The sequence below is a fragment of the Schistocerca piceifrons genome, chromosome 3, assembly GCF_021461385.2.
Source record: "Schistocerca piceifrons isolate TAMUIC-IGC-003096 chromosome 3, iqSchPice1.1, whole genome shotgun sequence".
Taxonomy (NCBI): Eukaryota; Metazoa; Arthropoda; class Insecta; order Orthoptera; family Acrididae; genus Schistocerca; species Schistocerca piceifrons.
Window position 1 is genome coordinate 373,335,683 of NC_060140.1, and position 24,295 is coordinate 373,359,977.

At 40.3% G+C, this 24,295-nt stretch overlaps 1 protein-coding gene across 3 annotated transcripts in view; it reads left to right on the forward strand.

The window, feature by feature from the left end:
* The window catches only part of LOC124787822 (DNA mismatch repair protein Msh3-like), a 344,981-nt gene that overhangs the window by 86,857 nt on the left and 233,829 nt on the right, over positions 1 to 24,295 (forward strand). For 2 of the 3 annotated variants that reach the window (XM_047254753.1, XM_047254755.1), the window contains exons 7-9: positions 4,171 to 4,325; positions 4,656 to 4,874; positions 8,689 to 8,835. In XM_047254753.1, the coding sequence (XP_047110709.1) occupies positions 4,171 to 4,325; positions 4,656 to 4,874; positions 8,689 to 8,835 (521 nt within the window). The remainder of the gene's footprint in view (positions 1 to 4,170; positions 4,326 to 4,655; positions 4,875 to 8,688; positions 8,836 to 24,295) is intronic. The other variant, XM_047254754.1, reaches the window with a different exon arrangement.

The window sequence follows — 24,295 nt, forward strand, 5'->3', positions numbered from 1 at the left end:
AGAGATCAGAACCAACCAACACACAGAAGAAGCCCACAAAACCAGCATGGCAACACAGGCTACAGATCAGAATAGAAAAACTGAGAAAAGACATCGGACAGCTAACACAATTTATAAGAAATGAAATATCAGACAAAAAACGAAAAAGGTTAGGTAATATCTCACAACAAGAAGCGATAGAGCAATTAGATGAAAAGAAGCAGAAATTAAAAGCATTGGCCAGACGACTTAGAAGATACAAAAAAAGTGAAAATAGAAGGAAACAAAACCAAACATTCAACACAAACCAAAAGAAATTTTACCAGACAATAGATGATAACACACATTAAAAAAGACAATCCACCAAACATAACAGACATGGAACACTTCTGGAGCAACATATGGTCAAACCCGGTACAACATAACAGGCACGCACGGTGGATACAAGCAGAAACAGACACATACAAGATGATACCACAAATGCCTGAAGTGATAATTTTGCAACATGAAGTCACCCAAGCAATTAATTCTACTCACAATTGGAAAGCCCCTGGAAAAGATAAAATAACAAATTTCTGCTAAAGAAGTTCACCTCAACACTTTCATATCTAACTAAATAATTTAACATATATAAATACAAAGATGAGGTGACTTACCGAACAAAAACGCTGGCAGGTCGATAGACACACAAACAAACACAAACATACACACAAAATTCAAGCTTTCGCAACAAATTGTTGCCTCATCAGGAAAGAGGGAAGGAGAGGGGAAGACGAAAGGAAGTGGGTTTTAAAGGAGAGGGTAAGGAGTCATTCCAATCCCGGGAGCGGAAAGACTTACCTTAGGGGGAAAAAAGGACAGGTATACACTCGCACACACGCACATATCCATCCACACATACAGACACAAGCAGAATATGTCTGCTTGTGTCTGTATGTGTGGATGGATATGTGCGTGTGTGCGAGTGTATACCTGTCCTTTTTTCCCCCTAAGGTAAGTCTTTCCGCTCCCGGGATTGGAATGACTCCTTACCCTCTCCTTTAAAACCCACTTCCTTTCGTCTTCCCCTCTCCTTCCCTCTTTCCTGATGAGGCAACAATTTGTTGCGAAAGCTTGAATTTTGTGTGTATGTTTGTGTTTGTTTGTGTGTCTATCGACCTGCCAGCGTTTTTGTTCGGTAAGTCACCTCATCTTTGTATTTATATATAATTTTTCCCACGTGGAATGTTTCCTTCCATTATATAAATAATTTAACATATATCTAAAAACAAAGATGATGTGACTTACCAAATGAAAGTGCTGGCAGGTCGACAGACACACAAACAAACACAAACATACACACAAAATTCAAGCTTTCGCACAAACTGTTGCCTCATCAGGAAAGAGGGAAGGAGAGGGAAAGACGAAAGGATGTGGATTTTAAGGGAGAGGGTAAGGAGTCATTCCAATCCCGGGATCGGAAAGACTTACCTTAGGGGGAAAAGAGGACGGGTATACACTCGCACACACACACATATCCATCCACACATATACAGACACAAGCAGACATCTAACTGGCTGAGGAAGTCAAGGACATGTGGCATCAGGATAAAGTTGACATTATACCAATTATACTATCAACTACAGGAGTCATACCACACAATATCCACCAGTACATAAACGCAATACAGCTACATCCAAACTTGTACATACAACTACAGAAATCTGTAATTATTGATACTTGTTCAATTACCCGAAAGTTCCTAAATGCAATGTAGCATATAGCGTACAGTTAAAAGGAAGTCACGCTTGATCAAGATCCGCGTCACTTTCTATTTTTAACCAGACATAACGTCTGAGAAAGAAAAGAAATAATAATAATACTTTGTGTATTTTGCTAGTTTCTGCTTGTTCTATAAAGAATTTTCTTAAATTGTCTACCTGTCCATAATTTAGGTTTTTTTATGTCGATAAATCCCCTTCCTCCTTCCTTTCTGCTTAATGTGAATCTTTCTGTTGCTGAATGTATGTGATGTATTCTATATTTGTGGCATTGTGATCATGTAAGTGTATTGAGTGCTTCTAGTTCTGTGTTACTCCATTTCACTACTCCAAATGAATAGGTCAATATTGGTATAGCATAAGTACAATAAATAATAATCCTTTGAGAAATGATAGCAGGGTATAAGAAAAATCACCTTCAGTGCTCAGTATGTATGCCTGAATGTTTCATTCAGCTTGTTGGACAGGATGTTGTGGCAGTCATTGCAGGAATCGATGTAACTAGCTGCAAACTGTACAAACATTGGAACAAACAATGCCTGCCAACAAGGCTCTAAGGTCATGCACTGATCATTGTAGTGACTGGCAGAGAAGTTTGAGAGGGCCAGTCTTGTTCATGGAATTTCATTGAAGTTCACAGTCTACATCATTGTCCCTGCAACATCTTGAAATCCCCTGGTTCCAAGTTGAGTGGAAGGTTTGAATCAGAGACATTGGAAGGTTCTGGAGTAGGTAGAATGGACAGTGGCATACCACTTTGGGAGGGATGGAAAAGCTTGTCACTGGCAGAACCTAACAGGCATATCCTATCCTGTAGGAGGCAGAGCCACCTGTGAAAGCAGTCATATAACATACCTGTTCTGCTGTAACTTTCTCACAGTCTTTTAAGTGAGCATGACCATCAACCAGCCACCTACCCAAATGAATGCCCACTGCTAAACCATGTCAAAGAGGAGAGTTGAACACACAGTGATGGAACATGCTGCTGAATGCAGTGTTTGATTTCAGGAGCTGCTTCACAGTCTGTGTCACCTGGATTCTTTCCCCCAACATCAGTTTCTTTTAATTACCTAGATGGGTACTGTCCTTGCAAAATGTTCTTTAATTGCACAGTCCTTCTGACCACAATCTCCAGTAGCCTCTGCTCTAGCCTAACTTTACTCATCCCACACTTACTCCCTGTCTTTGCAGTATCTCTCTTCCCCTCCTAGTCTGCTCCTCCCTATCATTGTGCAATGTGCACACCTCTACCTTCTTATAGCTAGAGTAACCTCACTTGTGCCACATTTATCCTGCGTGCCTGCCACTTCTCCCACCCTGCTGTCACCCATCTTTCCACAACCCTTCCTCCTACTCCTCACTTCCTTTCTATCCTTGTCCACTCCACCCAACACAACCCTCACTCAAGATGAGCTGCAGTGCCAACACAGTGCTGTTAATTGGAAAAATGTAGCTGTGCAAGTGTGTGTGTGTGTGTGTGTGTGTGTGTGTGTGTGTGTGTGTGTGTTGTATTAGCTCTGAAGCAGGATTTGTCTGAAAGCTAGCAATATTATATGTCTTGCTTATGTGCCTGTGGACAACTCAGCACCTCAACTATATGATGAGGGTTTACTTTTACTCCTCCAATTATTTAATTTTGATTAATCATCATCATCATCATCATCATCATCATCCTCTTCTTCTTCTTCTTCTTCTTCTTCAGTTTCCAGCCCCTGGCTGAGTCTGGAACAAAAGCCTCTCCATTTTTTCCTGTTCACCCACCACTTTACCCTCTCCACACTGTCCCACTCTTCTCCTCTCCTCTTCAAACGTTATTTCATTCCAGTGATTCATCTCAGTCTCTCAGTCTCCCTTCTGGTCTCATTCCAGGAACCTGTCATAATTCCTACCGACTACCATTCTTGTAACATGTTGATACGATCTTACTATTGTTTTTATTTTGGCCAAGCATTTTAGTTTAGTTAGTGTAGCTCATTAAAATAAACACATGTATGACAGAACAGAGGTATCACAGTGTAAATTATTTCTTGACTGTTATAAGAGAGAGTGACAGTGATGGAGTGTGACATATCTATAAAAAATTACTGTCCTTTCATATAATTACCATGTTAATTGGGCTGATAACAGCATTATTTGAGTAACTTACTTCTGTTTTCAGCAATGTAGGACAAGATAGATGGCTACTTATTGTAAAGAAGGCATGTCAAGTTGCAGACTCACAAATGTGAGTGTCTTTTAATTGTGCCTTTTACTTGTACCTGGCTGCACGTGACGTATCTTCTTTCTGGTAATAACAACCTCTCTTTTCCAGCATTGTTGATATTCCTACCTGGAGTTTCCATTGTTCAACTGCTTCTGTTTTCTAGTCATGTCTCGTCTGATACAAAGTAATTTTTAACATGATTCATTTTTCTTCTTTTATGGTTGCAGACATTTGATCCCAGCACTGGTGAAGCTATATATGACTCATTTGATGATCTGAAAACAAGAGAAGAACTTGAAAAAAGATTAGCTCATCTAAATCCTGCAGAAATACTGAGTCAAGAAACACTCAGCACAAGCACCGAAACTTTATTAAAACATAGGTAGTTGTTTACTGACGCATTTGAGCCAGAAGCATAGAAAATATCTAAATCTATGTTGAAGATATATGTTGCTGCCACATACAACTATATATGAAGTATTAATACAAATGATTATTGAAACTGCTGCAAAAATATATAACCACTACCCATTAAGTATATGGTTAAAGCCTCATGCACATTTCTTTCATTTTGTATAAGTTTTTAATTTCTGATAAACAGATCATCATAACATTTCTGTTAATGCTGACAGTAAACCTTCTCATGCTATTATTTAATTGTGATTGCTGGTTACACTTTTCATTTAAAATGCTGTTTTCTGATTTCTGATAGCGGAGCATGTCTGGAGCGACTCTCAGATGAAGAATATGAGTTTTCAAAAGCATTGGCTGTCGTTGCCGTATTTCTGAGCAGCCCAAATGACAAACCAATAGGCTATTCTGAACCAGTGTTGACTTTGAATGAATTAACACCAGTAGTGATCAGGGCTCTGGGTGCATTGTGGCAGCATCTGGCACAATTTAAACTTCAGGTTGGAATGAGTGCTGCAAGGTAGGACACCATTTTTGTCAGCACAGTAATTAGAACAAAATAAAGTGATATTTAAGTATTTTTAATGTTTGTAGCAATTAATTATTAAAAGGCATTCTTTGAAAGTGGGATGCATCATCTTTGTTTATCTGTATTTCATACGTAACTAAACAAATAACAACTTGTCTTTGCAGATGAACATAGAAAGAATTTAAAGAATTTTGCTTAAAGAATTTAATGCAGACGTAAAATGAGCCACACACAATTAAATGCACATACAAAATTGACAGCATGTTGTTTTCAAATAAAACTGCCTTTTATTTTTTGGGGAAAGTGTAAATTCAAGGAACAAAGAAAGTTGGAACAACTTGAAGATGAAAACCAGAAAAAGTGAATATCCTTGTTGAAGTTTATTAAAGCAGAGTAATGTTGGTGATTAGATACACAAAAGAAAATATTTTCTTTCTTTATAATTGCAATAAATATGTGAAAGCCATTTAACACCTTGAATCAAATCTCTCAAACTTCCTGACACAATGTGCAAAAATGTTAGGTTTGATAGCCATGCACAGGATTTTTTATAAGATGGAGCTTTGTGCTGTTGTTTAATCTGTCTGTTTCATTTCCACCTATCCCTTTTCAGCTAAACAATACAATTGTTCCCTGTATCTAATTTTTCTTTCTCTCTTTCATTCAGTCAACACATATGTTTAAATTTTACACTTCTCAATTGGGGAGTGGGGGGCACTGCAGTTATTGTAGGCATCTTCAGTGCCAGATGGGAGGGTTAATGTGCCTCAATGATGCTGAAGGCTATGCCGGCAGTAACATAGAGGTGGTAGTGCCACTCAAACCAGACAGGCCTCAATGGAAAGGACTGATGAAGAGTGTTCCACAAAAGAGGGAAGGGAGGGCTGTTTTTTCTGCAGGCAACTCTGCTAGCAGTGGTTGGGTGCTGGCAAGATGCAAGATGACCCCGGGTTTCCCGAGCTGGAGACTGGGCAACACCGACAGACCTCTTCTACCATGAACTCTGGCCATATCTCAGGGGCCATCATTAGATGCAGCAGAACTATGTTGTATGTCTTGGAAAACAGGTGCCTTGGCTTCATCCCCTTGACTGTTAGGAAGATATACACCTCTATGAAAAAAGCCTCACATGCGAGGTGTGCCATTTACTGATGGGGTAAATGGCTGTTGAGGTAAAAAAAGTCTCTAGTGGACAAACTCTGGGGCACTTGTTGTCCCTGTGTTGTGTAAGGTATACTCAGGAACATGGGGCTCTGTCTGGATCAACATTTGTTTCCCTAGTGGCTCATGGAATCCCAATGGAAGATCTTGACTTGGTGGAAATTCAAACAGCATCCAACTAAATAAAATCCTCATGTCTTGGGTCTATGAGAACACTAGCAAGGCAAATGGTAAAAGAACAGAAGAGGAGCTCCTGGAAGGAATTTGCAACTTCCATTAATCACTCTGCATGCACTGCATGAGTTTGGGAATCAGTAAGGTGGATTTCAGACAAGGGAAATACACATCCCCTTACCACCTTGTTGAAAAATGGAGTCTTGGTGCCCATGCCTAAAGACATAGCTCACATTCTAGCTGAACACTTTTTTACTTTCACTGAGATGTTCCGTAGGGCTATGGAGATGAGGCATCTCCGCTTCTTCTCATGTAGTGAGGAGGTCCACAATCACCCATTGTCCTTGTGAGAACTGAAATCAGCTCTGTCTGCAACCAGAGATACTGTTACAGCATTGGATCAGACTCATTATGCTATGCTGTGTCGTGTGTGCCCTGCAGCCAAAGGCAAGCTCAGTCAGATCTGGTTTGATGGACAGTACTCCACCACTTGGAAGGAGGCAATACTAATTCCATTATGGAAAACAGGCAAGAATCATACCAGACCTAACAATAGCACTGTCCAATATTAGGGCATTCAGGTATCATCAGCAGCCTATGGACCAGCTAAGTTCAGAGGCTGTGTGCAGAGGCTGATGAACCATCACTCTAGAGTCACTGGCAGTACTTCTGGCTCGAAAGGCTCTGAAAACCTTAGCATTACCTCAATCATTAGCTTTTATTGCAGAAATCCACCACAACTTTTGAGCAGCTGTTCAGGAATCAGCCTCATATGGCCAAGCCATTTGCAGTACTTTTTAATGACTGTTTTACAGATCTTGTTATATGAGACTTCTGAATATACAGCCAGGGTGGAACAAATTGTTGCATTAGTGTCTTCAGAGACCAAAGTGATTTAAGGCTTGATGCAGTACAAGAAAACTTGTACTCCAGATTATAACAGTATTATAAAATGGAAAGTTGCTACAGAGATGCTGAGTCGCAGTGTGGCTTCAGTTGCCTGAGACTGCACTCTTGTGTGTGTGTGTGTGTGTGTGTGTGTGTGTGTGTGTGTGTGCACGTGCGTGTGTGTGTGTGTGTGCCTTACTGACTACAGTCTTAATTTTTTGACAGTCTTGTTGTTGTGCTTATCGGCGACTCAGCATCTCCGCTATATGGTGAGTACCAACTTTCCTAATATTGTTACAGTCCGTCCTGGATTTTCCATTGTATTCCAGATTACATTTTTATGAATCTATTAAGTTCAATTTTAAGCACATACTACAGTTTTATCACTGTATATGCAGATGGCTTGCAGCAAGGGAAAGCTCTATGTTCTTGAGCTTTTTTCCTCAACAGTGTTTTCCAAGCATGCTTTCCAAAACACTTTTCAAATTAAGATGTGGAATTATGGGGAATCATGACAGCCCTGAAGTGGATTTAAAGGTTTCTAGTCTGCTCTGGCTCACTCACTGTACTACAAGCAGTCCATCGCATTTATCCAGAAGACCATTTGGTTCAGATAACCCATGCCACCTTACAGCAGATCGAACACTGAGGCAAGGGGGATTGTTTTTGCTGGGTGGAAGTAGTGGACGACAAGCTGCAGTCCCTCAAATTGACCGAGCAGACATGACAGATTTCATGCTAACCACACTGATGGAAGGCAGTGTTGTTCAGCAAACTGTGCATTGGAAATTTCCTAGTGAGACATGGTTTCCTCCTCTAGTGGGAGGCTTCACCACTCTGTAAAGTTTGTGGTATGCCAATTTTGGTACAATGTGTTTTTTCTGTGTGGTTTTTGCATACTGTTATAAGGGCAACTCTCAGTTTGGCTGGAGATTTACCCTTCATTCTCACTGACACCAACTCCAGTGTTACACAGGTTTTGAAGTTTTGTGAAGTGTCAGGCCTCATCCTTAAAGTGCTGGCAAGGGGAGGTCATTGTGTTCTGAATGGCAGTTTGCCATTTTTATTAATGATTCTCACTGTCATAATCTAGTGCATCATGACATTTTTTCATAATTGATGGGTGGTGGATTTTACTGCATTGTAAACAGCTCTATAGCCTTTCCACCCCCCCCCCCCCCTTCCTCCTGCCCTCTCCAGCCATCATCTAGCAAATGGCATCAATCCGTCAATGTCTTCCTTCATGTTTAAAAGATTGTGTTTGTCTCCAGAGACATTCTTTCATGCTCATATCATATAATTCTTCACAACTAACATATTTTTCTCCTGAGTGTTTCTAGACTCACTAAACTCACTAATTTTGTCTTTCAAAGTTCTCTGGTTCCTGCTTTAGTTCATGAAAGATGATCCTTTCACACTAAAAAAAAACTGTTAAAGCTTGTTTTATTTCTGTATGGTTTTGGTGATTTGTCATACTTTTTTCGCCTTGGGTGAGTACTTTTTCAAAAAAAATATAATATTTACAACTATGAGTGTGGAGATATGAAATATTGTTAAGACAGTATTTGTGACATTTGTATAGGTTAACAAGTTTTACATCGCTGGAAAAGCACTTGCAGTTGAGTGCAGCAGCCCTTCAGAATTTGGAGGTTTTTGCAAGCAGTAGTGGTGATGAAAGAGGGTCCTTGTTATCAATAATGGATCATACACGAACTGCATTCGGGAAAAGGTCAGTTTCCCATTTTCTAGTTTTCCCAAGTGTCTACCTGTTTCAATTCTGAAATTTTTTTAATAGTTTATTGAGATTTGTATGCTGCTTATTAAGCAGCATAATTTCTGTCTTTGGTATTGCCACCAGTATTGCCTCCACCAACAGTGGTGTGCTTCTTGGCATTCAGCCAAGTTTATGTTTACATTTTCACACAATATTTTGATGGTCGATCCTCTAGCCTTCATCAGGAGCTGTGACATTGGTATGAGTAAGCACCATATGAGCGCCAACCAATCAGGTGAGTACAACAACAGCACAACTCACCACACATGAAGAAGATGACTGTGTAGGTCATTGAAATATTGTGCAAAAGTAGAAAGGGGAACTTGGCTGAACACTCAGAAATACACCACTAATTAATCACACCAAGAAAACCTGAGGGATCACATTATCATCACCAGTACCATGCCCAAGACCACACCCATGCACACAGTCACCTCCACCTCAGCGTGCATGTCCTTAAATAGATTTGACAATGGAAAGACATAAGTTAATAGTACACATAGTTTAATGAACACCAGCAGGAATTTTTTTGAATCTCATTAAGCAGTTAAAAGGAATAACCTAATGTGGCCCATGTTGGACTGTGGTATGCAAACTGCAACTGTTTGACATAAAATATAAATTTAAAAAATTATCTGTGTCAGCCATTTTTATTTCCTTCCATAGTCTGTTTCAAGGTATACGCCCTCATCTGCAGGTGGATCAGAAGTTTACCTTATAATCTTATTTGCTGCATATAACCAGTTGTCCCTTTTGAACTTCATTTTGCAAAAAATAAGATACAGTTTTCACTTATTATTGTAATATGTCATTGGGGTTATAAATTCTAAACAATGAACAGAATTACAAACAAGATGTTCCAGAAGAACCCTGTGGGTCATTAAATGGCCCACAAACATGAAACGACAATACAAACAGTACAGGGATTGTACAACTGTAGAAATTAAGTGCCTTGTGAGTTCAAGAGCATTGCCAGCTTACATTATTAATCAAAGAGGCACATAATGTGTATATGAAGGTTCAGATCTTTACAATCCTTTTCTCTTAAACATGTCATTATTTCCAAAAAAACTTATAGACCTATATTTTAGCATTATTTGTTAATGTATTGATTTGGTGATTTGGGAGTTGTTTTAATAATTTAGGTCACTAAAGAACAGATGGTACTAAAAGTTGTTCTGTAATTTTCTAGTATTGTGTGGAAGCTTGCAAAAAAATTAATTTCTGGTGTCTCGGTTTTATCATCGAGTGTATTTTGCCCGTTTTCTGTTTTGAATAAAGATTTCAGGTTCTTGGCAGAGGTACAATTTGTGGCCTTTTCTTAGTTTATGAAGTGTTATTAGATTATTATCTATGGTGTCAAAAGCATATCCTGTGTCATTAATGTGAATAGCTTAGGCAGATTTATTAGGTACATTGTACACAACCGTATTTATGTTTGCCTGAAATCTGGCTTAGAAAATTTTTCTTGTCTGACCCACTTACTGTACTGGGCACTCATTACACTCTATTTTGTAAATGCCAGAGTTCAAAAATTTGTCTTTGTTAGACTTTAAATTATGTTGCAGTCCATTACATAATTTATTGCTGGTGGAAAAATAACCTTTTCTACATCTGCATCTATATCTGTATTCTGCGAACCACCGCAGTGTGCATGGCAAAGAGTATGTTCCATTGTGCCAGTTATTAGGGTTTCTTCCTGTTCCATTTATATATGAGGTGCAGGAAGAATGATTGTTTGAATGCTTCTGTGTGTGTCGTAATTATTCTTATCTTGTCTCCACAACCCCTTTGTGGGCGATACGTAGGAGCTGTAGTATATTCCTAGAGTCGTCATTTAAAGCCAGTTGTTGAAGTTTTGTTAGTAGACTTTCTCGGGGTAGTTTCCCTCTATCTTCGAGAGTCTGCCAGTTAAGTTTCTTCACTGTCACTGTAACAATCTCTGACATTTGTTCTGCCCTCCTCCATATACATTCAGAATCCCCTGCTAGTCCTATTTGGTACAGGTCTCTCACACTTGAGCAATATACTAGACGGGTCCACATGAATGATTTGTAAGCAATCTTCTTTGTAGACTGATTGCACTTCCCCAGTATTTTACCAATAAACCAAAGTCCACCAACTGCTTTACCCACAACTGAACCTATGAGTTGGCCAATTCTGACTCATTGATATTATAGTCACAGAATAATAAACTTTTTGTTCTGTGAAGTGCAAAATTTTACATTTCTGAACATTTAAGGCAAGTTGACAATCTTTGCACCACTTTGAAATCATATCAAGATCTGACTGAATATTTATGTAGCTTTTTTCAGACAGTAATTCATTATAGATAACCGCATCATCTGCAAAAAGTCTGAGGTAACTGTTAATATAGTCTGCAAGGTCATCAATATACAGAATGAACAGCAAGAGTCCCAACACAACTCCCTAGGGCACACACGACGTGACTTTTATGTGTGATGATGACACTCCATCCTAGATAACATGCTGTGTCCTCCATAATAAAAAAACCTCAACCCAACCACAAATTTCACTTGATACACATTACGGTAGAATTTTTGACAATAAACAAAGGTGTAGCACTGAATCAAATGCTTTTTGAAAATCAAGAAATGCAGCATCTATGTGACTGCTTTGATCCAAAGTGTATAGTACGACATGTGGAAAAAGTACAAGTTGGATTCCACATGATTTATGATATTGTAATCCATGCTGGTTGCTATGGAGGAGGTCATTCTGTTCAAGATACCTCATTTTGTTGGAGCTCAGAATATGTTCTAAGATTCTACAACAAATCAGTGTCAAGAATATTGGATGGTATTGTGGTGGATCACTGTGACAACTATTCTTGTAGATGGGTGTAACCTGTCCTTTCTTCCAACTACTAACACAGTTTTTTCTTTGAGGGATCTATGATAGATAATAATTAGAAGAGGGGCTAATTCGGCCACAAATTCAATTTAGAATCTGATAGAGATTTCATCAGCCCCTGGAATGTTGTTCAATTTTAACAATTTCAGCTGTTTCTCAACATCAGTGACACTAATACTGATTTCACTCATATTTTCGGTAGCTCAAGGATTACATTGGGGCAATTCTCCTGAGTTTTCCTTTCTAAATTCTAAATGAATATTTGAAAACAGAGTTAAGCAGGCTGTGGCTAAGCCATGTCTCCGCTATATCCTTTCTTTCAGGAGTGCTAGTTCTGCAAGGTTCGCAGGAGAGCTTCTGTAAAGTTTGGAAGGTAGGAGACGAGATACTGGCAGAAGTAAAGCTGTGAGTACCGGGCGTGAGTCGTGCTTCGGTGGCTCAGATGGTAGAGCACTTGCCCGTGAAAGGCAAAGGTCCCGAGTTCGAGTCTCGGTCGGGCACACAGTTTTAATCTGCCAGGAAGTTTCATATCAGCACACACTCCGCTGCAGAGTGAAAATCTCTTTCTGGATTTCAACTTTTGCTTTGCTACCCTCGATTTCAGTTCCTGTCTCACTTGCTAGGGTTTGGACGCTAACTTTGGTGCCACTAAGAGCTTTGACATATGACCAGAATTTGTGTGGGTTTTGTGAAATATTATTTGACAGTATCCTGCTATGGTAGTCACTGAAGGCTTCATGCAGTGCCCTCTTGACAGCCAAATATGTTTCATTCAGCATCTGTTTATCAGTAGTCCTGTGTTTTGTTTTACACCTATTATGCAAGCTGTTCTACTGGGTACATATCTATCTAGCCGTTAGTTCCTCTGTGTGCTCCTGCCCTGTGCTGTATGTTTCAAGTTTCTCATTGAGATATGAAACTTCCAGTTTTTTGTCTAGTTCAATGAACATATATATCTTCCTGCTTGTTTTAGTTACCCTTTGTACTTTGATGCCACAACTGTCTCATGATCACCGATTCCAGTTTTGATATGACATCCTCAGCGAGGTCAGGTATGTTTGTTGCCATTAAATCAAATGTATTTGCGTCATGAGTGGGGTTCTGAACTATCTGTTCTGGGTGGTTTTCAGAGAAGGCGTTTAGTAATGTTTCACAGGATGGCTTATTACGTCCACCATTAACAAAACTATAATTTTCCCAGTTGCTTGTTGGTCGTTTAAAGTATCCACTGATGATTACAGTATAATTCAGGAACTTATACTCAAATCAATTGAGATGTTCTGTAAAGTTTCTGGTTACATTAGGAGATGCGTCTGGCGGGCAGCAGGAGGATCCAATTTCAATTTTACGCCCACCCCTGATAGTGAGTCCTGTCCAAACAATCTCACGTGCAGCTTCAGTTTCTATCTGATTGGATTTGAGTCTCTTGTCTATTGCGACAGATGTGCCACCTCCATTTCACATTAGCCTTCCTTTTGATATACACTTAAATTTCCCACAAAATTTACATTATATGATCTCAGTTGACAATTTTCTGTGTGTGTGTGTGTGTGTGTGTGTGTGTGTGTGTGTGTGTGTGTGGCAATAACAATAATATGTCCACTTTTTTCCTGATAATGGCGACATCAAGAAAGCTTATTGAATTCTGACATTCATATTCATATGTAAACTCAAAGTTCACTTGCACTCTGTTGAAACCTTGAATTAGTGCCTCTACTTCTTGCTTGCTTTCCCTCTCTTTTATTATTAATATGTCATTCACATTTTGTTTGTAGAACTTAATGTCTTGTAAACATGGCATGATACTGTTAAATAATTTTTGCAGTAATTTATGTAGTAGACTGCTACACAACATAAAATTTAACAAAGACAAACTTTCCAAATGGGGATCTGCAAGACAAAGGGCCCAGTGTAGAATGTGAATCAGAATGGACAAAGCTACCAAACTAGGTTTCAGGAACAGACAAATGCATTTAGGTACAAACTCCTAGCAAATCTGTCATAGCTACTCTCACTGTCTTTTGACAGCAAAGATAATAATTTACTAATACATCATAAACTAAACAATGGCTACAAACTATACCTCAATCAAAAACTTGAAATTAAAACATGAGCAGAACATGCTCAATGACAAAGCAGAAGTGGTAGCAATGAATATTTTTTTAGAAGCTTCTCATGCACAGTAAATGGCACAGGTAGTAACTTTTAATACCATCTGTTCTTTAGTGAATTAAATTATGAAAACAGCTCCCATATCCCTTTCCACCCTGAACACCCTCTTTTTTTTTTTTTTAAAAATGGTGAATAAAGTTGAATTCTCTGTATACTTGGGCATAGTAGACACTGGGAAAAATAATAAAAAAAAACTCTTCCATAAAAAATGTAGTGGGAAAACAACTAGCACAATCGTGCGGGTCAGGTTTTATTTCACCAAAATTATTCTCTGACTTCCTGCTATTTGTTTGATATTATAAGTTACCTGAGGAACAGTTATGAATAAAAAATTATTCTTTCATTACTTTTATTTATTAGTTATTATAAAAAAATATTACATAGATTGCAAATCACATTCTGTGGCAAAAAAAATTAATAATAATTTTTATTTATTTATTTTGTAACGCGTAGTCATGGTTCAGACTGCTTCACTTTTCGTGTAATAATTTGAAACAATCCTTTCCTTTTGCAAGACATAAGTACTGATTGCATTTTATGCACGTTGTCTTTGTTCTGGAACTGCAGCACTCATACTGACATGTTCGTGGTGACAAAATATCATCCACTGTCGGCCAGTGATCATACCCATCATATCGCCTGTCCAAACCTGTTTCGGATGGGGTTTGTAAACTTTTGCCTTTGTGGAGGTGCTTAACATATCATCTAATGGTGTTTGAAACTCTTCAGCTCTCGATACTGCAGTAGTTAAAGCTACGAGGCAAACTGTGACATCTTCTTCTTACTGTGTCGATCACTGACTGAAATTTCCACAGTCTATTAGTTTTAGCCTCTTCAGGTGGTTTTATAGTATCAACAAAGTGCACATTATTCCTGAGACCAAGGAACCGGTCTCTAGACATAGTGTCACTAATAGCTAATAAAGAAATAGATTTCTTGCAGTACATGGGTAGCCTAGGATACCTCATGCACCCCATCATTAAATTTATCCCAAAAAACACCTTCAGTTCATGAGCTGTAGTCCCTAGGGATTTCCCTGTCTTTGCAACACTATACATATTTGTATGTTTCACTGCCTCTTCAGAAAACTTTTCGCTGAAATATTAACAGAAATTTCAGCAGAAGTTCCAATTGGTGAAGGACTCTAGAATTAAAAAGAAGATATTTTAGTAAGAAAATGGGAAAGATACACGAAATAGGTAACTCAGATCGCACCTCTTTGTCACTGACCTCAACATCACTGTAATTAATGTTTGGTGGATGAAACTTCTGAACAAAATTTGATCTCCGAAAAAGCAGTGGTCTGACACGTTCTGTGACACTGTGTGAACTCATGCACTCTTCAGGAACTTCAGGAACTTCTTCGGCACTCAAATCACCATCAGACGAGTCGTCTGCCTGCTGAATATTTGAAAGAGAAGGAAAAAACTCGTCGTCTTCATCTGACGAAGTGCCACTCAAATCCGAATCCTGTAATACTGAACGGATTTGATTGTCTGATAAACCTGCAAACAATAACGGGAATGTGCATAAAAACTTTCCCATTCAAAACTGTATGAAAAGCAGTAATATAGGGAGGCCAATGACACAATTAACAACATGTCTGAACATGCATAATGTATTCAAACCGTAGTCTCCCTTCATAAACCCCCCCCCCCCCCCCCCCCACACACACACACACACTTGAAGCCCTCAGATGTGTAATAGTCTTTTCATTACTTCTTCATTGGTCATATGCTCTAAGCATCTAATCTCAGAATTCTTCTGTAATGTTATGTTTAAAACAATTCTACTCTCCTTTGTCTGTGCTGTACGCTTCACTTCCATATGAGACTATACTCCAGACTTTTTTTTTTTTTTGGAAAAGCTTTTCTTTCCGTTGACAGTCTATATTTTATTATGTCTTTGCTTTTGCTGCCAAAATAACAAAACACCTCTACTACCTTTAGCATCTCATTTTTTAATCTAATGTCCTTAGTAACACATCATGTAATCTGATTATACTCCATTACCCTTGTTTCACTTTCATTGATGTTTATCTTGAAACCACTTTTCAAGGCACTATTGATACTGCTTATCTTTCTGGTTATTTGCCATATCCAGCAGAACTACAGTGTCATAGACAGCCCTTAAAGTTTTTTTATTCTTCTCCCTGAACTTAAATTAATTTCCCAAATTTCACCTGAGTGTCCTTTATTGCTTGCTCTATGTACATATTGAATGACATGTGGGATAGGCTGCCAGATTGTCTCACTCATTTGTCAGTTACTGTCTCCCTTTCATGTCCTTCAACTCTTATAGCTGCAATCTGGTTTTTATAAAAGTCTTAGAAAAACTTTCACTACCTTTATTTTATGTCTAATTACTTCATAACCTCAAAGAGTGGATTCCAGTCAACCTTGTTAAAAGTTTGTCTATAGCACAAATGCAGTTAATGTCAGTTCGACCTCTTCAGTCCATTTTCTAACTTAATGAGAAGGCCAGTATTGCCTCACCTAACCCTGTATTTATCTGGAACCAAAATTCACCTTTTTCAGGTCAGTTTCTACTACTACTTCCATTCTTCTGTAGATAATTCACATTAGCATTTTACAACAAAGTTATTAAACTGGTGGTTCAATAATACTTACACTTGTCAGCATCTGCTTTGGGGACTATTACATTCTTGAAGTCTGATGCCATTTTTTCTGTACCTATAAATGGAACTGTTTTATCATGATTGGTTCTCCCAAGGCACTTAAAAATTCTGAATAAATTCTATATGGTTCATGTGCCTTGTTTGCGCTTAGGTTGTTTAGTGCAATATCACTTTTTCTGCCAGTACTGCATCCCCCATCTCATCATACCAGTTTCTTCTTCCCTTTCTGTAATGCCTTTCCTTAAGTTGTACATTCCCACTAACTTTCAGCCATGTGGCTTGACAGTTGTGCTCTTAATGTTCATACCACTTACCTCCATTGTCACTTGAGGGAGTTTTTATTTTCATTTGTGTATCTGTTGTACCCATATAATTAATGATTCTACTATTTTGCTTTTCTCCTCTAGCCATGCCTGCTGTGCCACTTGCACTTTCTGAAAATCTTCATTGTTTAGGCATCTGTAGTTGCTGCATTTTATGTTCACCCATTTCTCCAGTCAAATTTAATATTTTGCATATTATCTAAGGACTGATACTAGATCTTTTTTATTGCTCTGTTGTTCCTCTGGTATGTTCACTATTTTGTCTCCAAGAATTACCAATTCATTTTCTATTTTATTCCTTACCCCTGTTTCAATTAATTATTATGTAGTGCTTCCTCAGAAACTCTCAAGAAATTCTACTACTTTTATTGGTTTTTGCAGTTTCTTCAGATTTAGTGTAACTTACAAATTATGGCCTGGAAACATTATGAAATTTAAAAGCTGGTTTTAAGTACCTGCTTTACTGTTACATAATCTATCAATTCAATTCAATTTTTATTATCACATAACATGCGTTATACAATCAAAGATTGTGACATAGGTGACTTGTCTACAGATTTCTTTCACGTACACAGCCTCCTTTTATGAAACTTAAAACAAGTATAGCCAATGATTAAATTGTGGTCTGTGCAAAATTCTACCAGGTCACTCCCTCTTTATTTTTCTTTTCTGCAGTCCATGTTTTTCTATTATTTTCCTTCTCTTCCTTTTCTCGCTATTGAATGCAGTCTCAATCAAAACTAAATTTTCCCTCCCATTAACCTACTGAATAATTTCCTTTATCTCATCATATATTTTCTGACTATCTATAATTGTAGAGCTGTTAGGCATATTAAGCATGTGTACTTCACTGCAAAGGTGAACTGTGATTTTTTGTGTCTGTTTTGGCCATTATAATGTGCACACTATGCTGTGCGTAGTAGTCCATCTGTATTCCTATTTTTTTCTCATCATTAGACCTAGTCCTGTTTTACTTCTGCCCACTCTTCTGACCAGCAGTCCTGTTCTTCCTGCAACCACACTTCATTAACTCCCACTGAATCTAGCTTTAACCTATCTATTTCTCCTTTCAAGTTTTGTAACTTACCAACATGATTAAGGGATCTAACATTCCACTTTGAACCCATAACATTCCACTTTGAACCCATAGAACTCCAGATTTGATTTTTCTTCTGAGGACTTGCCCCAGTAGGCCCCTCCCAGAGATTCTAACGGGGTCTATTTTTACTTCAGAAATATTGTAGCCAAGGAGATGGTATTATCATTAAACCATGTGGTGGAGCAGCATGTTCTCAAGAAATATAGTGCCTGTGGTTTCCCCTTGCTTCCAGCTAAGATGCAGTACCAACACTGCAAGGTCATGTTGGTTAGTGTTACAAGGCCAAGTCAGTCACCCAGACTGTTGCTCATGTGAGAACTGGAAAAGGTGCTGTTTTTCCTCTGGAATCATATTTAGTTTTGCCTCTCCACAAACACCCCTCTTATGGAGCTGCACCTAAAGTTTTGCTATTTGTGTCATTGAGGCATGCATACCTCCCCACTGCAGCTAGGTCCATGGTTCAAGTGATGATAAATGTTTTATCTGACAATGATGATGAGTTGATGAGCACAGAATGGTCTGGCCAGTTATATTTAGTTCATGAGAATGTAATGCACTTGTTGGTTAATTCTGAAGATTAGATTTTATCTCAAGCAGTGTATGCTAAATATTTTTCTGCCCACCTTTAGTCGACCATAGATGTGTCAGTTTGCGGATTTCATCATGGAATTATGCTGTGTTCGCTGAAAGACAAGAATTTAGCATAATATAATTTTCATAAATAAATATGACTCCTCAGATCCCAGGATTGTTTGGTTTTGGCTTTTATTGGTGGGCTGATGCACTATCACAGCCTGGGCTGGCGGTACATGGTATTTACACTTCACCCCAACAGGTACTTCCTATTGCAAAGTTACTCAATCGCTGTCCCATCCTGAAAACATGAGTAGCCACTGACATGACTCAGCTCATGAAAATAAGTGATAACTTCACATAAAAGTGATGCTTTCCAGTAAAATAATTTGTCGTAACATTTTATCATTCACAACTATCATTTATCAGCAAGGCAGTTGTGGGGTTCCACGTTGCTCTTTTGGACTGATATGTAACACTACATATTCGTCCCCTTGGATAAATAATTATGTTGTGGTAGATCCATTTACTATACTTAAGACATATATTAATTTTTGTAAATAAGTAGAGACTTTAACAGTTGCAGTTAATTCCTTGCATAATAAATAATACTATCCTTTTTTAAGAGCACAGAAATAAAATTTTCTGTTTTTCTTTCCTGGCTGTCATGCTGTTTTTCTTACTACAATGATAACAGCAGTCATTAAGTATAATGCTTCTATATAAGCACACAACATTACCTTAACAGAAGAAACATCCACATTTAACGCTCGAACAGTCCAACGGTATACTGCTGGTTCATAGTGTCCAACGGGCACAATATTTCGGTGATCAGACATGTCACCGTCGTCAGGTGCACTGACGAACTGAGCTCCTGAGGGCGGGTGGCAGATTTAAATACCCTCCCCCTGCGGGCCGCTCTCTCCACCGGCCACACATGCGCGCCGGCGGTCGCGAAGACGTGGGCGTCGGAATCTGTCGTAGCATCGATGTGCTTGCTATATCTGCCCTGGTTGCCAGTTCATACTTCTTGCTGAGAGTCTTCTTAATTATATTCAGTGCCGGGTCCCAAGCCTTTCTGAGATTGTAGCCACAATCTCGATTGATAAGATCTTCCCTGGTGCGAATTTCGATAGCCACCCTTATAACACTGTCCCAATATTTAGAGGTCTGAGCCATCTCGTGTTTCTCAGACAAACAGTGCTCTCCTACCGCCAACTTATTTGGATATTTCAGTCGAGTGTGCCTTTGATGTTCTTGGCAATGATCTTCGATGGTGCGTACTGTCTGTCCAATATAAGTCTTCCCACACTCACAGGGAATTTGGTATATGCCGGCCTTCTTCAAACTGAGGTCATCTTTCACACTTCCCAGTAATACCCATACATTATTGGGTGGGCAAAAGACGGTTTTAACTCGGTGTTTCTTTAATATACGGCCGATTTTCCCCAATAGTTCGCCATTGTACGTAATAAAGGCAGTGGCTACCTCTTTTTCTGTGACTTCATCCGTCTCCACAGGTTGTGCCCGGATGGTGGGACGGAGAGCGCATCTTATCTGCCATTCCGAGTACTCGTTTTTTCAGAATACGGTTTTGAGGTGTTCCAATTCCTGGGACAGATTCTCTGCGTCTGAGATGCTGCGCGCCCTGTGTACTAGTGTTTTTAGTACTCCATTCCTCTGAGAAGGGTGGTGGCAGCTGTCTGCATTCAGGTACAGGTCAGTGTGCATTTTCTTCCTGTACACACCGTGGCTCAGGTTACCATCAGCTCTTCTCTTGACCGTGACGTCCAGGAATGTTAATCTTCCTTCTGCTTCGGTCTCCATAGTGAATTTGATGTTTGGATGTATGGAGTTTTGGTGTGTAAGGAAATCCAGGAGCTTGGCCCTACCATGGGGCCAGATGATGATCGTGTCATTGGCATAACAGAAGAAACAAGTAGGTTTCCAATTGGATGACGCCAAGGATTCCGCCTCGAAGTACTCCATGTGCAAATTCACGACCACCGGTGAGAGTGGGCTGCCCATTGTGACTCCCTCCGTTTGCTCATAGTATTCCCCATTGAACAGAAAATACATTGAGGTCAAGACATGCCTAAAGAGTTCGGTGGTCTTCTCATCAAATTTCTGCCCAATAACCTCGACTGACTCCCGTAGAGGCACCCAGTGAATAGTGAAACCACATGGAAGCTCACTAGGATATCAGTGTCTTTCAGTCTGAAGTTGTCGAGATGTTTCTGTGGATTTCGAGCTTATTGGGCAGAAATTTGGTGAGAAGACCACCGAACTCTTTAGGCATGTCTTGACCTAGTGTTGAGGCCAAGGATGGTAGCACCGATACAGCAGGTGCTAGTCATTTGATGTAGGTAGGCACTAGATGTTGAGACACCAGGTGTGAGGTGGGCAGAGTAGCCAGCCATCACTAGTGCTGATGCTCAGGGCAGGGTGTTTCAGGGTGGGTTGGCCTGAGGCTGTGTCCAGTTCTGCACATGCAGTGATGAACAGGCACTGGGTGTGGTCCCCAGTGTGGGGTGGTTCAGGCAAGGGCATTGAGCAATTGAAAACGTACACGCCAGTTACTGCAAAGGTGAATTGCCAGTGCCTCCTATGTGACAACAGATGGTGGCATGTCTAGGGTGCGCCACTGGGAACGCATGAAATAATGCTGCTGTGGCAGTGACAGAGGGGCGCTATGGCATCATGGGTCTAACCAGCCACTGATGATGGCAGATGGGAAATGGCTCCATTGGGCATACACTGCAGAAGACATAAAGGGGCAGGCACATGAGTGTCCTGGGAGTCAGCTATGCTGGTTCCAGTGTTGTGGGTGGCTGTTGAGTCAGGGATGGCACTGGCGTAGCATGGTTGTAAACAATGTCGGTGGCTGATGTTTCCAGGTCAGTCTTTTGAGACATGCAGAGGCTGAGAAGTTCCTGTGGCAGGACAACAGTTCACCTGTTGTTGTGGCAGGAGAGGACAGCCTTCTAGGTACAGTGGAGCCATGTCACCATGCCATTTGTGGTAGGATGGTAGCTCCATGTCAAGTGCAGGTCAGCTGTACAGAGAAATGTCAGTGACTGAATAACGGCTGATGTACACTGAAGAGAGAGCCTGGAAGTGACATCAGGGCAGAAGTGGGCAAGTTCTGGGTCATGTTCCTAGATAGTGCTAAGTGCCTTGTACACCAGGGACAAAGCAACAGTGCAAATGTGGCTGATGCAATCAGTGACAACCTTGTCAGTTCCAGCGACATGACATATCCCAGTAGCAAATTCAGATATGAAAAACTGCTGCCGGAGTTGACATGAGGAGCTGTGGTCAGAGTCTTTCGAGAGGGCAAACATTATAGGCTTGTGGCAGTGGAGCCTGTGAACTAAAGGGCCTTCATCATCAGTTGAAAGTATTTGATTGCCTTGTAGACAGTATTGTTGTAGCTGTAGGCAGCACTAGGTACCATTCCGGGATGGTAGAGGTATCTAGCTTCCAGTAGTTACTGCATGGTCACCAGGAACCACCCTTCTTCTTGGTATGGTGAACGGCCGACACCCACGGGTTCTTAGAAGGATGCAGCATGCTGGTAGTTGGCAGTGCATTAAACTCGGCCTCAGTGATCTTGAGCTTGTCTGCTGGTAGAGGCTGTGGTCAGTGGAAGATGTGTTGTCTGGAGTGGTTTCAAAGTAGTGGACATTTGAATAGTGGACCTCCCAAGGTGCATGTGAGGGCAGGAAACTGTGCAGGTGGTCAGTGTATGGGCCAGAATATGCCACCTGCTGAAACAAGTGGTGCATTTCGTTGATCTCCCAATATCACTGTCAAAGACGTGCCATGCTGCACATCAGAACAGGCAGTAGTGCCTGATGAAGTCTACTCACACAATGGGGTCGGTGACGGTGAAGATTCATAGGAGTCTCATTGCAGGTCAAGCTTGGGAATGTGATGATGTATGCCGTAGTGGTGTTTGTGGAGTTATTCACTGCCTTCATGAGGATGATTGAGACAGGACCAGGGTCATGAATGAGCTGCTGCTGGAAGGTAGACAACTTGGAGTGCTGATCAGGAACAATGTGGTGGAGCAAGTGTCATGGCGAACAAGTGCTGGGAGACAGCTGCAGCTAGGCATACCTTTGTGTTTGGGTGCCAAGAGCAGGGCTCCCTGCACTTAGCAATGTCCAGACTGAAGTGCTCATGGCATTAGAAGAGATTAGCCTTGTTGCTAGAGCCATCAGCAGGGCGGCTGGAGCTGTGGCACAGACACAAGCAGACATTGCTTGTGTCTGTATATGTGTGGATGGATATGTGTGTGTGCGCGAGTGTATACCCGTCCTTTTTTCCCCCTAAGGTAAGTCTTTCTGCTCCCGAAATTGGAATGACTCCTTACCCTCTCCCTCAAAACCCACTTCCTTTCGTCTTTGTGTTTGTTTGTGTGTCTATCGACGTGCCAGCGCTTTCGTTTGGTTAGTCACATCATCTTTGTTTTTGGAATTACATGTCATACATATTACTCAGTTGACTTTCCCAGTTCATTGACACAAGTCACAACCCTCAGTCGCTAGAGGGCTGCTGTAATTGAGTTTCGAATTCAAAGTGTTTGGCCACTTGGAGGACCCTCTCTTTCAGCATGATATTGCCAGATAACACACGAGTGCTGCGACACCTGCAATAATGCTACACCTTATTCTCACTGTCATCGATCATCCCCCTTTCAGTCTTGACGTAGCACCATCCATTTATCATCTGTTTCCAAAACTTAAGGAACATCTTCGAAGACTTCATTTTGATAGTGGGGAAGTAGTGCAAACAGAGATGAGGTTGTGGCTCCATCAACAAAGTTGAACATTGTACAGCGACAGTATTAACATTCTGGTTTCGTGTTGGGAGAAATTTATTCATCACCAGGGTGGCTGTCTTGAGAAATAAATATGTAGACATGAAGAATAAAGATGTAGAAAGATAAAAATGTGTGTTTTGTTTAAAAAGCTTCAAGACTTTTCACATAAAAATATGAATGCATTACTTTTGAGCAAACCCTCATACTTTCATCTTCATAACAGAACCTCATGATTCAAAATCAGAATTACATATCTTAAGTTGACAGTTCTAAGTGCCAGCAGTGAAAAACAATTAGAGCACAATCTTACGTCATCTTCCAAAGTTGATCCCAATTTTGTTCGGCTTGGCTTTTATTCCTGGGCTGATACTGTACTCAGATGTGGACCAGAGATAGTGCTGGTGTACACAAATATGCACACAGGTGCTTCATCTTGGAAAGTTACTACTGTTACTGTCCCAGCTTGAAGACATGCATTCTCTCTCGACATGACTTGTCACATGCAACCCTGATATGTCATGCACCATTTCTGTAGCCTAGCTGGTGTGCCTTCAGGCTCTGATACAGGCAACTGCAGCTCCTCACTGATACTGCATCTCGCTGACAGTGTGCATGGGATTCTGACCTCCTTGCTTGTGACTGCTGCTGCCACACACCAACTGTATCCCCACCTGGCACAGTCATCTGGTTGTCATGCTGACGTCCACCCCACCCTGAGGACCCCTCATTGTTTGATGTGCAACTATGGCTTCACCAGCTATTCCACTCTCTGCCAGACTGCAGCACACTGCCCAACAGGTGGAACTACGTATGACATTCTCTCCTGCCTCAGTGTGAGCATGGCAATGCTGCAAGTGATCATGGCTGTGCATGCAGCACTAGCCAGTGCTGCAACTGGCTACAGCTGC